At 45.1% G+C, this 18,470-nt stretch overlaps 1 protein-coding gene across 3 annotated transcripts in view; it reads left to right on the top strand.

The window, feature by feature from the left end:
• The first annotated feature begins 16,534 nt into the window (after nt 1-16,534).
• Nucleotides 16,535-18,470, top strand: part of CAPRIN1 (cell cycle associated protein 1) — a 50,323-nt gene continuing 48,387 nt past the window's right edge. The window contains exons 1-2 of one of the 3 annotated variants that reach the window (XM_054440772.2): nt 16,535-17,235; nt 17,785-18,000. In XM_054440772.2, the coding sequence (XP_054296747.1) occupies nt 17,785-18,000 (216 nt within the window). In that variant the 5' untranslated portion in view covers nt 16,535-17,235. Of the gene's footprint in view, nt 17,236-17,565; nt 18,001-18,470 lie in introns of those variants that run through there. The other 2 variants (XM_054440771.2, XM_063671011.1) reach the window with 2 other exon arrangements.

Here is an 18,470-nt window from a genome sequence, read left to right as displayed (position 1 = left end):
AAAGTGCTGGGATTACAGGCCTGAGCCACCACGCCCAGCCAACCCTACACTTTTAACCATATGCTGTCCTTGTACTTTTCTCTGAATGTGCAGTACCTGGACCAGCAGCATCCAACATTACCTGGGAATTTGTCATGTAAATTCTCAGGCCCCGACCCACTTACCTGCTTACTTTTATGGAACTTCTGATTCTTTACATAACCCTCTCATTCCCATGAAATAACTTTCACCTCTTAGTTCACAGTGGGCAAAAAAAAGAATCTATTGTGCAGGAATTCCTTCAATTTCCAACCACCATACCTATAAATGCCTGTAAATTATTTTCTTCAGGTCCATTCATACTAAAGAGGGTTCCCGCCTTCTAACTGTGGCTGAGCCCTCTGTCTGTGCTTACCATTTATGCATGCTCAAGTCTCCATCAACACACTAAAACAAATAAATAATTTCCCCTACCTCTGCCTCCAGCCATCACCCTGTCGGTCCCAAAGCCAAACATCTTGGAAGAGTTGTCTACATTCATTCTGTCTACTCTCTAATCACCTCCCCAGCCTACTTGAACCTGGCTTTGGTTCCTGCCGTTCCACTGAATGATCTCTCACCGGGGTTCCCAATGATCTCTTGCTGCTAAAAACATGGAAAACATTCAGTCATGTCACAAGTATACCTGTACTTCCTGTTAAATTATTGAAATACTTTTGCGCCAGTTTTAAGAAGAGCTGCCACCCCAAGTCCCCTCAGTACCTCCTCTCCGGTCACTGCCTCAGACCTTCCTCCATAGCTTCCCATCATCTAGCAACTAAAGAGCTAATGCCACCCACCGCAGGCCCGCCTCATCCTGTCCCATATCAGGCTAATGTTCATTCTGATTGGTTGGTATTCAAGCCGTATCAGTTGTTAAATATTTTTAGTGTAGCCCCCCCTGGCAAAACTCAGCAAATTTTCCAGTCTCCATCTTGACTATTCAGAATCATTTAACATAGTCAACTCTTTAAAATACTCTCTTCCTTTGATTTCTGTGATGCCATACTCTCTTGATATTTTCCCCTCTACTTCTCAGTTTCCTAGACTGACTTTCCCCATCCATATAACCTTTAAAATGTTGGTACTGCCCTCAGTCCTCTTCGCTTTGATATCTCCATAGATCTCACTATTCTCACATCATGGCTTCAATGACTATCAATATGTGAATGAATTCCACATTGAATCCAAGACTTCTCTGAACCTCAGGCTGGACTTAAATGTCTGCTTAGCACATTCATTTGGCTGTCTCATAACCCCTGCAAACTTAACATGTATAAAATTGAACTTCCTGGCCGGATGAGGTGGCTCACGCCTATAATCCCAGCACTTTGGGAGGCCAAGGCAGGTAGGATCACCTGAGGTCAGGAGTTCAAGACCAGCCTGGCATATATGGTGAAACCCCATCTCTACTAAAACTACAAAAAATTAGCCAGGCGTGGTGGCGACTGCCTGTAATCCCAGCTACTCAGGAGGCTGAAGGAGGGAAAATCCCTTGAAGCCCCGGAGGCAAAGGTTGCAGTGAGCCAAGATGGCGCCATTGCACTCCAGTCTGGGCAAAAAGAGCGAAACTCCTTCTCAAAATAAATAAATAAATAAATAAATAAATAAATAAATAAATAAATAAAATTGAACTTCCCATCTCTTAGCTGCCCTTCTGGTCCTTCTACTGCGATGGTTCTAACCATCCACCCAGATGCATGAATCTAGAAAGCTAAGAGTCATCTGTGACTCCTCTCTCTCCCTTACTGCCCTCTCATATTCAATCAATTACCATGTTCTATTTATTCTACCTCTAAAATATATGTAATTGCATATTAAATCCATTAAAATCTCTCCATATGCCCTGCCAGTATTTTGCTCAAGCCACCATCGCCCCTATGATTATGGTGGCCTCTTGTATTCTTGCATCCATATTTGCCTCTCTCCAATCTATTTTTTGTAAAGCAGCCAGAGTTATCTTTTAAAAATGCAAATCTGATTAGACCAATATATCCTTTTTCATTCTCCTGGGGTTCAAAATGAAGTCACATTCCTTTCAATGTTCAAATCAGATGACTTGGAGCCTTCAATTTGTCTCCCTTGTGTGGTAACTTTAGATTCCAAAGGTACAGATTGTCTTGATAAGTGGAACTGGGAAATTTGCTCATATTCTTTTTGCCTGCTGTGACTGTCAGTAAAATACCCAATTCTATGTGTTCTTCCATCCTCTTGTAGTCCTTATCCATTGGGTTTATAATATGCTGTGACTAGGCACAGACATCTACCAAATAGCCCAGGGTAATCCTTATTCAATGAAAGAAACTATTTTGATTATCTAGGGGCCCAACAGTGTTTCAATTCTAGAACTAGGAAAATATATACATATATATCTTTCAAAGTGTTGCATTCAGCTACGGTGGCTCAATGCCATGGTGTTCAGTCTCTTCCCTTGCATAGCTCTTCTAGCTTATGCACAGGGATAAGAAGTGCTGGCAGGTGTCAGAATCAGCTTTTATTCCCCAAGGCAAAGCCTTAATGGCTTTGTGATTTAGTGCATGTAAATTGATTTTTCTGCCCAAGTCTACTTCAGCAATCTGCCAGGCTCAATGCATATAGTTCCACAGGAGGCCAGCAGTGTGGGCTGCAACACCAGTCAGAATGCACTTAAAACCTTTGGCGTTAGGGTGTGGTCTACTTCTTTCCAAGAAGCATCTTGCCTCAGTTCTTTTTTTTTTTTTGAGACCGAGTCTTGCTCTGTAGCCCAGGCTGGAGTGCAATGGCACGATCTCGGCTCACTGCAACCTCCGCCTCCCGGGTTCAAGTGATTCTTCTGCCTCAGCCTCCCGAGTAGCTGGGACTACAGGCGCCAGCCACCACACCTGGCTAATTTTTTGTATTTTTAGTAGAGATGGTGTTTCACCGTGTTAGCCAGGATGGTCTCGATCTCCTGACCTTGTGATCTGCGCACCTCGGCCTCCCAAAGTGCTGGAATTACAGACGCGATCCACTGCGCCTGACCCACCTCAGTTCATTTTTAACCAAAATGTCGCTAACACTCTAGTTCCTATCTTTGGTAGATGGCCTGACCACTATCTCAAGTTGGAAACAGGAGAATCCCAGAAGCCACCTTCTTCTCACATCTAATCAGCCACCAATCCTTGGTGACTCAATCTATTAATATCCTTAGAATTAAGCTGGGACACTGTCTTAGCTAAATGTCTTATCCGTTCTTTTACCATTTTAATCAGTTCCTACAGGTTACCTTGACTCAGCTTCCAATCTAACCTCCATATTGAATCCATTATTATTTCTAAAATGTAAATCTGATCCTGCCTCTGTTCTTCTTAAATCTCTTTTAATTAATTCCAATTGTCTACTGAAAAGATAGGATTCTAGGCTGGGCGCGGTGGCTCATGCCTGTAATTCCAGCACTTTGGGAGGCCGAGGTGGGCGGATCACGAGGTCAGGAGTTCAAGACCATCCTGGCTAACACGGTGAAACCCCATCTCTACTAAAAATATGAAAAACTAGCCAGGCGTGGTGGCACACGCCTGTAGTCCCAGCTACTTTGGAGGCTGAGGCAGGAGAATCTCATGAACCTGGAAGGCAAAGGTTGCAGTGAGCCAAGATCACACCACTGCACTCCAGCCTGAGCAACAGAGCATGACTGTCTCAAAAAAAAAAAAAAGAAAGAAAAGAAAAGATAGGATTCTAAATCTGACATCTATGAACCAGGAATCAACAAATGGGAATCAGAAGAATTGAATTATATGTAGGAATTTACATGTGCATTTTTCCAATGAGATGGTCCATAATTTTAATCAGAACTTCAGGGGAATGTATTTCCATAAGAAGGCTAAGACCTATAGTTCAAGTTCAAGCGGTGTAACCAGGATAAAAGGAGTTTTCATGACCTGGTCATAGCTTACCTGGCTAGTCTTATTATCTGCAGCTCTCTCCCTGCCATCCCTCCCCAATTAATACTCCCATAATATAGAAACACTTGTGATCCCTAAACCACACGATATGATTTTATGCTTTCATGTGCTATTGAGCATGCTGTTCCCTCTGCCTGCAATGCCTTTCCTCTTTCCTTTACCCACTTTTGTTTCTTGTAAAAATTATCTTGTATCTTTGTATCTTATAAAAATTACAGGCGCAGTGGCTCGTGCCTGTAATCCCAGCACTTTGGGAGTCCGAGGTGGGCGGATCTCCTGAGTTTGGGAGTTTGAGACCAGCCTGGCCAACATGGAGAAACCCCGTCTCTATTAAAAACACAAAAATTAGCTGGGCATGGTGGCACATGCCTGTAATCCCAGCTACTTGGGAGGCTGAGGCAGGAGAATCGCTTGAACCCGGGAGGCACGCCATTGAACTCCAGCCTGGGCAACAAGAGTGAAACTTCGTCTCAAAAAAAAAAAAATTATCTTTCAAAATTCAGCTCTGGCAACATTTCCAGAGAGTCTTTTCTGATTCCCACCCATAAAGAGTTATCCACTCCACTTGTGTGTCTCCTCTGTTCTTGTACAGCCTTCTGGTTTGCCCATATTTTTGCCATAAAAAAGAAAATATCTTAAGTAGACATTTATATTGAAGTATAACATACCTACAGGAGGATGCAAACTGTAGGCATATGGCTCAATGAACTTTACGAAGTGAACACAGCTATGTAACTATCACTCTGAACAAGAGATAGAATATTGGCCAGGCACAATATCTCATACCCATAATCCTGGCACTTTGGGAGGCTGAGGTGGGTGGATAGCTTGAGTCCAGGAGTTCGAGACCAGCCTGGGTAATGTGGGGAAATGCCACCTGTACCAAAAAAAAAAACCATCTATATATATATATACACAAAAATTAGGCTGGGCAGAGTGGCTCACATCTGCAATCCCAGAGCTTTGGGAGGCCGAGGCAGGTGGATAACCTGAAGTCAGGAGTTCGAGACCAGTCTGGCCAACATGGTGAAACCCTGTCTCTACTAAAAATACAAAAAATTAGCCTGGCGTGGTGGCGGCTGTAATCCCAGCTACTTGGGAGGCTGAGGCAGGAGAATCGCTTGAACCCGGGAGGCAGAGGTTGCAGTGAGCCGAGATTGCGCCATTGCACTCCAGCCTGGGCAACAAGAGTGAAACTCCATTTCAAAAAACAAACAAACAAATAAACAAACAAACAAAAATTAGCAGGGCATGGTGGCGCACGCCTGTGGTCCCAGCTACTTGGGAAGCTGAGGTGGGAGGATCACCTGAGCCCGGAGAGGTCTAGGCTGCAGTGAGCCATGATCACACCTCTGCACTCCAGCTGGGTGACAGAGTGAGACCCTGTCTCAAAAATAAATAATTAAATAAAAAAATAAAAAGAGAATATTGCCAGGACCTCAAAAGCCTCTCTTGTGCTACATCCCAGTCGTTACCTAATGACAAAGGTAATTACTGTTCTGATTTCTTTTTACCATAGATTAGTTTGTTTTTATTGTTCCATACTTTTGTGTCTAGTTTCTTTGATTCAACATTATGTGTGTTGAATTTATCCACGTTGTTGCTAGTAGCAGTGGTTTGTTCATTTTCACTGCTATATGTATTAAATAAATATACCATATATTTATCTTTTTCTACTATTGATAGAAATTTGGGTTGTTTCCATTTTTGGTTACTAAGAACAATGCTGCCATGAACATGCTTGTATATGTCTCTCAATGACCATATCTATGCTTTTCTATTAGTATATGCCTAAACAGAATTTCTGAGTTATATGGTACGTGAATACTCAGCTTTAGGAGATACTGACAAACACTGTTCTAAAATGGCTGGGCCTATTTATTTATTTATATTTTTTTTATTTTTTTGAGACAGAGTCTCACTCTGTCACCCAGGCTGGAGTACAGTGGCACGATCTTGGCTTACTGCAACCTCCACCTCCCAGGTTCAAGTGACTCTCTTGTCTCAGGCTCCCAAGTAGCTGGGATTACAGATGCACGCCGCCATGCCCGGCTAATTTTTTGTATTTCAGTAGAGACGGGTTATGTCGTGTTGCCCAGGCTGGTCTCAAACTCCTGAGCTCAGGCAATCCACCCGCCTCAGCCTCCCAAAGTTCTAGGATTACAGGCGTGAGCCACCACTCACGGCTGTCTGGGCCAATTTATACTCCCATCAACAGTGCCTGGAAATTCCAGTTGCGCTACATTCTTGCCATTTCTTGTTTATTTCAGGTTTTGCTTTGTTTTTGTTTTGTTTTCTTTTGTTTTTAAGACAGGGTCTTGCTTTGTCACCCTGGCTGGAGTGCAGTGGCATGAACATGGCTCACTGCAGCCTTAACCTCTCAGGCTCAAGAGATCCTCTCTCCTCAGCCCCCCAAGAAGCTGAGACTACAGGCACGTGCCACCACGCCCAGGTAATTTTTGTAGTTTTTGTAGAGATGGGGTTTTGCCATGTTGCCCAAGCTGGTCTTTAACTCCTGAGCTCAGGCCATCTGCCCACATTGGCCTCTCAAAGTGCTGGGATTATAGGCATAAGCCAATGTGCCTGGCCCGTTTCAGTTTTTAAATTTTAGCCATTTTGGTTACTGTGTAGTGGTATCTCACTGAAGTATATCACATTAAATTGTATCTCTTTATATATTTGACTACCCTTCTTAATACTAATTTTCTGAAGGCCATAGGATTATGTCTTATTCAACATGTGAATAAACAGAGACAGTGCCCGGCATGCACAAGGTGCTGAGTTCTTGTTGCAGAAGTAATGAGGGGCTGAGATGTCTTCCAAATGCTAAAATCAAACATTTCCAGTACATAAAAATCGACCTTGCCTAAGTTTAATCATCATCAAATCCCAGTCAACAGACATGCCTGAGCGTCCACTCACTGCCAGTATTAGTCTTCCAATACTTTCTTCCCAAGGCCTTGTCAGCTGAGTGCTTCATAGCATTGCCTGGCAATGTCGACACTAGAGCTGTGACAGTCCTAATCATAAAGGTGAAAGAGCCCTTGAAATATGATTCCATTTCCCCCACTTTCTGGCAAAATCATATGTAAATCCCACAAAGAGTGGAATAATCTAATCCTTGTTTAAAGACAACCAGTTATGCAAATAAAGCCCCAATAAGGTACTGCTTCTCACTGAGACACATTCACTAGCACAGCTATAATCAAAAACATGGCTAAGGGTGGGGCGCGGTGGCTCACACCTGTAATCCCAGCACTTTGGAAGGCTGAGGTGGGCAGATCACCTGAGGTCAGGAGTTCAAGACTACCCTGGCCAACATGGTGAAACCCTGTCTCTACAAAAAATGCAAAAATTAGCTGGGCATGATGGCAGGTGCCTGTAATCCCAGCTACTTGGGAGCCTGGGGCGGAAGAATAGCTTGAACCTGGGAGGCGGAGGTTGCAGTGAGCTGAGATTGTGCCACTGAACTCCAGCCTGGGTGATAGAGTGAGACTCTGTCTCAAAAAAACAAAAACAAAAAACAAAAAACAAACAAACAAGCATGGCTAATAACAAGTGTTTGATGAGGATGTAAAGAAATTGAAACCTCATACAAAGCTGAATATGGTGCAGCCACTTTGGAAAACACTTAGGCAGTTGCTCAAAACATTACGTGTAGGCCAGGCACAGTGGCTCATGCCTGTAATCCCAGCACTTTCGGAGGCTGAAGCAGGCAGATCACGAGGTCAGGAGATTGAGGCCAGTGTGGTCAACATGATGAAACCCCATCTCTACTAAAAATACAAAAAAAATAGCTGGGTATTGTGGTGCGCACCTACAGTCCCAGCTACTTTGGAGCCTGAGGCAGGAGAATCGCCTGAACTCAGGAGGTGGAGGCTGCAGTGAGCCGAGATCACGCCACTGCACTCCAGCCTGGGCAACAGAGCAAGACTCCATCCCAAAACAAAAACAAAAACATTACACATAAAGTTACCGTATAACCTAGCAATCTACTGTAGGTATATACCAGTGAATTGAAAACATGTGTTCATACAAAAAATTTGTACATGAATGTTGCATTAGTCTGTTCTCTCATTGTTACAGAGAACTACCTGAGGCCAGGTGAGGTGGCTTACACCTGTAACCCCAACACTTTGGGAGGCCAAGGCAGGTGGATCATGAGGTCAAGAGATCAAGATCATCCTGGCCAACATGGTGAAACCCCATGTCTACTAAAAATACAAAAAAAAAAAATAAGCCGGGCATGGTGGCGCATGCCTGTAGTCCCAGCTACTCGGGAGGCTGAGGCAGGAGAATCACTTGAACCTAGGAGGCAGAGGTTGCAGTGAGCCGAGATCGCGCCACTGCATTACAGGCTGGTGACAGAGTGAGACTCCGTTAAAAAAAAAAAAAAAAAAAAAAAAAGAACTACCTGAGACTGGGTAATTTATAAAGAAAAGAGGTTTAATTCGCTTACTGTTCCACAGGCTGGGGGAGTCCTCAGGAAACTTATCATGGCAGACGGCAAAGGGGAAGCAGGCACAATCTTCACATGGTGAAGCAGGAGAGACAGAGTGAACGCGGAAGTGCTACACACTTTTAAACAACCAGATCTTGTGGAAACTCACTCACTATCACAACAACAGCAAGAGGGAAGTCTGCCCTTATGATCCAATCACCTCCCACCCACCAGGCCCCTTCTCCAACATTGGAGATCACAATTTGACATGAGATTTGGGTGGGGACACAAATCCAAACCATATCAAATATTCACAACAGCATTATTCACAACAACCAAGAAGTGGAAGACAACCCAAGTGTCTATCAATGGATGAATAGACAAACAAACTCTAGTATATCTATTCAATGGAATATTATTCAGCCATAAAAAGGAATGAAATTCATGCCAAAACAAGGATGTATCTTAAAAATACTATGATAAGTGAAAGAAGCCAGGCACAAAAGGCCATATATTGTAGGGTTCCAGCTATCTAAAATGTCCAGAATAGGCAATTTTGGAGAGAAAGTAGATTAGCAGTAGCCAGGGGCTAGAAGGAGGGGTAAATGGGGAATGACTGCTAATGAGGTACATGTTACTTCCTGGGGTGATAAAAATGTCCTAAAGTTAGGTAATGGCAAAGGTTGCATTACTCTCAAATATCAAATATACTGAAAACCAGTTAATTGTACACTTTAAATGGGTTAATTTTATGATAGGTAAATTAGAGCCCAATAAAAGTTATACAACACACTGAGCTGTTGTTTTACTTTTGCATAATTTACTTATCTAAATTATTTGCAATAAACTTGTATTACTCTTGCAATTTTTTAAAAATGAAGGTTTAAAAATATTTAATTATAATTTATACTTTTTTTCTGTGAAAAGGCTGCATAAACGCATTCCTCGTCACACCATCATTTCTTTTTCTCACATCAAATCAGCCCTAGCTATCCTAAAGAACTGTCTTCTTTCCGCTTTAGGTGGATGTTAGCACAGCATTCACGAGAAGAAGCACCACCAGCTCTAGCTCCAAAGAACGCCAAGGAATATGATGTTGCAGTACTACAGGGCTGCCAGATCTGCATTTGGTTTAGACAAGGAGGGCCTAGAGAAAAGGTTGCTGCCTTCTTTCATTGTCCTCTGTAGGCAAAGTCTAAATGGGGTATGACTAGCCTGTCCAATATCTCCTTCTAATTTTTCTCTTCTGCCCTCTTTTTGGTTTTTTTTTTTTTGGAGATGAAGTCTCACTCTTGTCCCCCAGGCTGGAGTGTGATGGTGTGATCTCGGCTTACTGCAACCTCGGCCTCCCGGGTTCAAACCGTTCTCCTGCCTCAGCCTCCCGAGTAGCTGGGATTACAGACGCCTGCCACCACGCCCGGCTAATTTTTGTATTTTTAGTAGAGACAGGGTTTCACCATATTGGCCAGGCTGGTCTCAAACTCCTGACCTCAGGTGATCCACCCGCCTTGGCCTCCCAAAGTGCTGGGATTACAGGCATGAGCCACTGAGCCCAGCCATCTTCTGATCTCTTTAAGAGGAAAATACAAAACAAAAAGTAGCAGCAGAAAACATACATATTACAGTATACTACTGTCATTTTTTATTACTTTTTTTTTTTTTTGAGATGGAGTCTTTGTTGCCCAGGCTGGAGTGCAGTGGCGCGATCTCGGCTCACTGCAACCTCCCCCTCCTGGGTTCAAGCGACTCTCCTGCCTCAGCCTCCTGACTAGTTAGGATTACAGGCATGAGCCACCACGCCTGGCTAGTTTTCGTATTTCTAGTAGAGACGTGGTTTCTCCATGTTGGTCTTCAAACTCCTGACCTCAGATGATCTGCCCGCCTCGGCCTCCCAAAGTGCTAGGATCGCAGGCGTGAGCCACCGCACCTGGCCGCCTTTGATTACTTTTTAAAATTTCTTCTTAGTGTTTTCCTTGTTCCAATGTTTTCCCTAGATCTGCCGTACCAGCATCGAAACAGGGCTTGTTAGAAACTCAAATTATCAGCAGGCCCTCAGTCTCCATTAGTCATTCAGCAGGCGGGGCCCAGCCAGCAGCGCTTCAGCAAGCCCTCCAGGCCATTCTGACTCTCCCCGAGAAAAGCCTTCAGCTTTTCAAGTATAACGTACTATACAAGAGCTGAAACTACAGACTTGCTGAGTCACCCTTCCTTTCTCTTGGTCACCCTAACCTTCCATTCACCATTCTGCCTGGAATCTTCTCTCGGCATATTTCTCTTGACATTTTCTCTTCCATCTTGGAATCTGCTTCTTCCTGAATCAGCACCTTGAGTTTGCTGTCCTTTTCCATCTATCAACATGCCCTACTTAAGACACTGTCACAGCACTACCTGGGAAGAAAGATAGGAAGATACCATGAAAAGATTTTTTTTGAACATTTTTGGCACTTATTTTTGTGAAAATGAGTAGCATGTACACTCTATGTCTATAGAGCAGAGATTCACAAGCTTGAATGTGCAAAGGGGAGTTTGGTTTTTTAAATGGATGTTCCTAGGTTTCAGATTCTGGGATGTAGAGGCAATGTCTGGGGTGGAGTCTAGGAATTTTCATTTTGACAAGTACCCCAGGTCATTCGGAAATTGGTGGTCCTTGCCTACTTTGGGAAGCACTGCATCAAAGACGAGAATTGGGGTGGGGGGTAGGGCTCTCTCCTTTGCAAATTCTACATCCACTGAAAATCTATGCAAGAAAAAAACAAACACAGGACCTACATCTTCTCATGACATTTTTCATGTCTAGTGATTTGGTGCTTAGGAGACCTTTAAATCAAGTTCTCAGGCTCTCAAGATAAACAAGTTATCAACACACAAAGAGTAAACCATTAATATAGGGGGAGTTGTGCTGTTAGGTGTGAAAATTATTCTTGAAATAATACTATCCTGACCAGCTATAGGAACAATCTCGAATAAGCTGATTACTTTTATACTTATATTCCCCTAGTATGTATTAACTGAGATACATAAAGTTTTATTCCTTCCAAAATTCATGGAGCAGTTAGTTGTTACCTTGAAGGAAGTTATTTTTCTCAAATTATTGTTAACAGTGGTTGTATGTATTAGTAGGGGAATTGATACACAGAATACTTTATTGCCTAAAATGACCATGATTATTCATATTGCCAAGATGCAAGATCACCCTACGAACAGATCAGCTTGCATCTTGGCAACATGCATAATGCAGTTAGTTCTTTCTCTTTTTTCTTTTCCTTCCTTCCTTCCTTCCTTCCTCTCTCTCTGTCTCTCTCCCCCGCCCACTCCCCCTTCTTTCAGACTCTCTCTCTCTCTCTCTCTCTCCCCCACCCGCGCCCCCCCCCTTCTTTCTTTCTTCCTTTTTTTTTGAGACAGAGTCTTGCTTTGTTGCCCAGGCTGGAGTGCACCGCCGTGATCTCAGCTCACTGCAACCTCCGCTTCCTGGGTTCAAGTGATTCTCCTGCCTCAGCCTCCTGAGTAGCTAGGATTACAGGCATGCACCACCACACCCGCCTAATTTTTACATTTTTTTTAGTAGAGACGGAGTTTCGCCACGTTAGCCAGACTGGTCTCAAACTCCTGACCTCAGGTGATCCACCCTCCTTAGCCTCCCAAAGTGCTGGGATTACAGATGTGAGCCACCTCACCACACTGCATAATATATTTCTAAAAGCATTTTTAATTTGGGGGGCCAGTGTCATTAGAGTAGTTTTACTTGTAAAGTACTAGAACAAGTGACTACTTTTTTGTTTTGTTTTTTGAGATAGAGTCTTGCCCTGTCACCCAGGCTGGAGTGCAGTGGTGCAATCTTGGCTCACCGCAACCTCTGCCTCCCAGGTTCAAGTGATTCTCCTTCCTCAGCCTCCTGAGTAGCTGGGATTACAGGCACCCGCCACCATGCCTGACTAATTTTTGTATTTTTAGTAGAAACAGGGTTTCACCATATTGGCCAGGCTGGTCTCGAACTCCTGACCTTGGGTGATCCGTCCTTGGCCTCCCAAAGTGCTGGAATTACAAGCATGAGCCACCGTGCCTGGCCAGTGACTACATTTTTTATCTCATAAAATAGAACAGCATTTCCCAAACTCGGCATTATTGATGTTTTGGTCTGAATAATTGTGTGTTGTTTTGTGCATTGTAAGATGTTTAGAAGCATCTTTGGCCTCTACATACTGGATGCAATTAACATCTTCCCCTCAAGTTGTGACAACTAAATACTTCTAGACATTGCTAGTGATTTGGTGCTTAGGAGACCTTTAAATCAAGTGTCCCTGAGGGACAAAATCACCACAGGTTGGGAACCACTGAAATAGAAACATGATGTTAAGACAACATACAATTCATGTAAGTAACTATATGAAAGATTTTAGTACCTGTGGCCAAGGTGTTTTTGCTTTTAAAACATTTTTATTTTTAGGCTGGGCGCAGTGGCTCAGGCCTGTAATCCCAGCACTTTGGAAGGCCAAGGCAGGTGGATTGCCTGAACTCAGGAGTTTGAGGCCAGCCTGGCCAACATGGTGAAATCCTGTCTCTATCAAAAATACAAAAATTAGTCGGGCATGATGGCATGCACCTGTAAAACCCAGCTACTCGGGAGGCTGAGGCAGGAGAACCACTTGAACCAGGAGGTGGAGATTGCAGTGAGCTGAGATCTTGCCACTGCACTCCAGCCTGGGCGATAGAATGAAACTCCATCTCAAAAAAATAAATAAGTAAAATAAAATAAAAATAAAATTTTTATTTTTATTTTTTAGATGCTGGGTTTTACTCTGTTGTCCAGGCTGGAGTGTAGTGACATGATATTGCATCCTCGAACTCCTGGGCTCAACTAATGCTCTCATTTCAGCCTCCTGAGTAGCTGGGATTTCAAGCACATACCACTGTGTTTACTTTTACATTGAGTAAAGCGTGTAGCTTCTCAGAGTGTTCAATAACAAACAACAGTATTTCGTGAAATCTGAAATAACTATTCTGAACATATTGTACCTCTAAAAAACATGAAGTCCTGTTTCTAAGCATAATATTACATGTAAGAAAAGGTGGACATAGGAAAATATAAGCGGAAAATGATGTTATCTCAGCTGATGACCAAAATGTAAGAATTCAGAGACAGTATGGACCAATAGTAATAATAATATTAAAACCGTACTGATATGTTAATACAGTAGGCAATACTTAGTGACAAAATAGTTGTGCCAGGCATGCTATTGCTTATGAGGATCCAGAGATGGAAAAACAAAACGACTGCTCTTTCTCTTTGAAAAGCTTAGAGTTTAGTGGTGGTTCATGGACACATAGACAATCATTGATTGAATTATAATAAAAAAGACTGTACTGGAAAAATTATGAAAGAAATGTCTACTGCTGACTTGTAGTAAAATGACTGAAAAACAAATTTAAGAGACTTCAAGAGCCTTAGCTATGTGAACAGTGTAGTTCACACTTTGGTCAGGTTTCTGTCAACCTGAAACAAAGAGGCAGTTCATGTAATTCAGATGAAGATTCCTCTCTTTTGCTACAAATAAGCTTAGCATTAGCTTATTGGGTGACTCAAGTTCAAGCAGTTGAATTATTTTGGTAAAATGATCAGGATAAATAGTTTAATTATTCACTTTGTGGAAACTTCAAAGTGCTGTGGTCTAATGAATTGAACAAGCAAATGTCAGCTGGAAAGATTTGTTATTGAAATATATTATTTTGCATATTGTTGTATTTGTTTTATGTTAATATATTTAATATTGGCATATATTAAAGTATACCAAGGTTTTTAAATTTATAAACCATTTATAAACATATTCTGCTCCTCCGGTGTGTTTTCTGGGAACCCTTTATTTCTTCAATGATGCAATGACCGCAAGCTACTGCATAGCTCTGTACTAGAAAAAAGGGTTTAAAAAATGAGTATTTAAAATTCACATAAGCATAGCTTCAGTCAAGTAGGAAACAGATAAATTTGAATGACTGAGACCTTGGCATTGAGCTGGGCAGGAAGTCAGCTTTAGGACACAGCTTTGCCTTAAATTTATTGGTCTTTGTGGACTTGCTGACCTGAATAGACAACCGCAGAATGTCAGAACACCAATGAAACGGGATTGGGATGATATAGGAAGTGAAAGCGTGACAGCTTCATATATTCACCAAATATTTCTGGCTCACCTGCTTCCTACCTGGCATCTGATAGAATACCATCTCTTGACTCTCTTATGGTTGGATAGGGTCATGTGACTCTTTCTGGCCAATGAATTTAAGCAGATGTGATGCATATCTACTTGTCTAAAGCATTTAATTGACTGAGATATTCTTGAGTTCTCTTGTGGTACAGTGATCAGCAACACTTGAGATATAGCATCAGCATGAATCTACTGAGTGACTACTATGAACAGGGCACTCTGTTGAACTGTAATGGATGTGTACCATTTGTAGTTGTTTTTTGTTTTTTGAGACAGTCTCGCTCTATTGCTCAGGCTGGAATGCAGTGGCACGATCTTGGCTCACTGCAGCCTCTGTCTCCCGGGTTCTCGTGCCTCAACCTCCTGAGTAGCTGTAATTACAGGCCTGCACCACCACACCCAGAAAATTTTTTTGTATTTTTAGTAGAGACAGGATTTGCCATGTTGGCCAGGCTGGTCTCGAACTCCTGACCTCAAGTGATCTGCCAGCCTTGGCTTCCCAAAGTGTTGGAATTACAGGCGTGAGCCCCTTCACCTGGCCCCTTTGTAGTTTTAAACCAGGGATTGGCAAACACTTTTTTTGTAAAAGAAGAGATAGTATTCTAGGTTTTGCACACCCTACTGTCTGTTGCACACCCAACTACTCAACTCTGCTGTGCTATGGCAGAGAGGCAGTCATAGAATGGATGTGCATAGATGGATGTGGATGTGTCCCAATAAAACTTTAGACATTGGTCAATTCTGAGGAATAAAACAGTGATTTTTGAAACTTTAATGTACACACAAATCTCCTGAAGATCTTGTTAAAATGCAGATTCAGTTAAGTCTGCTATGGAGTCCAAGATAGTAGTGATAGTGGTAGTGAGAGAGGTTGGGCTGAATAAACTTTGAGTTGCAAGGAGCTAAAGGATTATCATCTCCGTTTCTAGCCTCTAGGCCTGGCATAATTGCTCAGCGTAGTGCTAAGGACAGTTTAGGTGACTAAATTTTGAAACTATGACTCCCCATCTAATGCAGCAAAAGCCAAAGTCCTTACCGTGGTCTTTCAGGTCCTAAAGACCAGCCCCCTTTAATATGTTTGACCTCATTTCCTACTCTCTGCTCTTGCCACTATGGTTTCCGCGCTGTTCCTTGAACCCAAAAAGCACACTCCGTCTCAGATCTTAGCACTTGGTGTTTCCTCTACCTGAAAAATTCTTCCTCCAAGGTAGCTGCTTAGCCTTCTTCCTCACTTCCTTCAGTACTAGCTCAAACGTCAGTAAGGCTTTCCCTGACCACCGTTTTTTCTTTTCTCTACCATTTCACTATCTGACATGTATTTACTTGTCTTCCCCTTACTTAGAATGTAAGCTCCATATAAATGTTTTGTCCATAATCCCTAGCACTTAAGACTTCCCAGCACACAGTAAGGTGCTCAATAAATATTTGAATGAATATATAACAGACTTTGCAGCTAACCAGGATATCTTGAGGTCGGAGGCTGCTGTTGTTTCTCCAGGCTCCCTCAGGATGCACTGTTGCCAGCCAGCGGTTCTCATTTTATTCCCTAGGGAACAGTGGGTTTGGTAGAACTCTCTTCTAAATCTCTTTTTCATAGAATTTAAATTATAAATTGGTCATTTACTGTTGTCACACAATATTGCGTTGCTGAATTTTCCACTGATTATATTCATTTTATTTCCTCCCAGAACTTGGTTTTTTGTTTTTCTGCTCACTGTCCACGCCCACTCCACCCCAAGGCTGGAATAATTCTCTTGGAGCAAAAAAATCATCTTTTTCTTTGTATTTCATTGAACGTTCTCTTTACACTGGTAGGTAAACCTAAAACAAAAGGAAACAAAAGTCTAATAATTCGTAATACTCAGGCCTACTGGATATATAACATCATAGGGTAGCTGAAGACCCTTTGTGAGGCCAGAGCTTTAGGATTTAAAAAGCCACCAACCATGACCGTGTCCGACACGTTCTACAGAGAACTCCTAGGTTACTGGGTGATTGTTTGGTGGGGAAGCGGCGAGTTGTCTTTTTTTCAAAAGACGTTTTGGGGTATGGAGTTTGCTCGCTCTGCATACAGAAGGAATTCTAGAAGCTGGGATTGCACCACCCACCACACGCACCCCTTACTAGCAGAAACCTTTCCCCCCAACCCCCACCACCACCCCAAATAAGGGCTCTTCAAGGGGCAGTTGCCAGCTCCAGAGCCAGCTGCTTGACACCTATTGTCCCCGTTTGGGCGTCAAACGATTTCGCCTGAAGGACCCTAGCGTCAATTGCTCTCAAAACTCAAGGGGCCTTTCCTTCGGCCTTGCCGCGGCCATCCCTACCTCCGTCCAGGAGGCGCCCCACAGCGCAGGGGCCGGGGGGACGGCGAAGAGGCTAGCGGGCGGCCTCTTCCGGGCAGGCGTTCGCGCCGGGCAGCCCGAGCAGCCGCGAAGGCCCCCGCTCACCGCTTCTCCCGCCCCCCGCGCCCCAGAGGGCTACTGGCTGGCTAAGTCCCTCCCGCTCCCGGCTCTCGCCTCACTAGGAGCGGCTCTCGGTGCAGCGGGACAGGGCGAAGCGGCCTGCGCCCACGGAGCGCGTGACACTGCCCGGAAGGCACCGCCACCCTTGCCCCCTCAGCTGCCCACTCGTGATCTTCAGCGGCCTCCGCGCGCGCACGGTGAGCGCCACCCGGGACCGAGCCGCTGCAGGGGAAGAGGGCCGCTGCGCCCGGGTGTCCTTTATCTCCGGACCCGCTGGAGCTTCCGAGGGGCTTGCCCCCAAGTCCCCCCACCCCACCCCGGTCATTTCCCATGCCCTTCTCTGCCCCCAAGCCCCGACCTCTCTCTTTCCTCTCTTCTCCGGAAGCCGGCAAAAGCCGGCCCTCCCCGGTAGGGACCGTTGCACTGGTCGTTGGCAGCCGGCGCGGCGATGCCCCGCCTCCGGCGCGAGCCTCGGAGCCCCCGGGCTGGTAGGCCGAGCCGGCGGCTCCGCGGGGGAGGGGCGGGTCGGGGGGCGGCGCGAGGCCCAGCCGGGCGCCCCGCTGGCGGGTCGCGCGCGCGCCCGCGCACTCTTCCTGCCCTCGAGGCGCGCCGCGCCCCCTCCCCCACCCGCTCGCGTAGGCTCCCGCCCGCTGCGCGTTTTGTCCCGCGTCTCGCCCCGTCCGTCTCCTGACTCGCCGCTCTTCTCCTTCCTCCCGCTTTTTCTTCTCTGTCCTCGCGGTCTGAAGATGCCCTCGGCCACCAGCCACAGCGGGAGCGGCAGCAAGTCGTCCGGACCGCCACCGCCGTCGGGTTCCTCCGGGAGTGAGGCGGCCGCGGGAGCCGGGGCCGCCGCGCCGGCTTCTCAGCACCCCGCAACCGGCACCGGCGCTGTCCAGACCGAGGCCATGAAGCAGATTCTCGGGGTGATCGACAAGAAACTTCGGAACCTGGAGAAGAAAAAGGTGCCAGGAGTTGGCGGGGAAGGGAGGGGTGGCTGCGGCCGGGCTCTGCGCCCCCTCCGACCCTGGTCGCTGGAGCCTTCGCTTCTTTTCGTCTCGGGAGCGTTACTAGGTCCCCTCCTCCCACCCCCTGGCCCACACGCCCGGTCTCCACGTTCAGCGGGAGCTTCGTGCCCAGAAAACGGGCTCTTGGAGGAGGCACTTGTCACCTGACTCGGACGCGGCACTGTCCCCCAGGCTTCTTTATTACTCTTCCGCTGTGGGTCCGGCTTTTTGGCCTTTGGGAGTGGGACATGTGAGGGTGGGGGCCTGTCGTCAGGACTTCACTGTATGGTGCCCTTCTTTCCGTCTGAGGCCCGATTTCTCTGACGAGGGCCCAAAATGAAGAGGTCCCTGCGCGGGGGCTCCTGGTTCAACCGACCGCCTCGTGGAGTTGGGGCGGCCTGCGTCCTGTGGCCTTGGGGTCTGTCCGG

Source organism: Pongo pygmaeus, chromosome 9 (assembly GCF_028885625.2).
Source record: "Pongo pygmaeus isolate AG05252 chromosome 9, NHGRI_mPonPyg2-v2.0_pri, whole genome shotgun sequence".
Lineage (NCBI taxonomy): Eukaryota > Metazoa > Chordata > Mammalia > Primates > Hominidae > Pongo > Pongo pygmaeus.
This window is presented reverse-complemented; position numbering and strand designations above follow the sequence as displayed.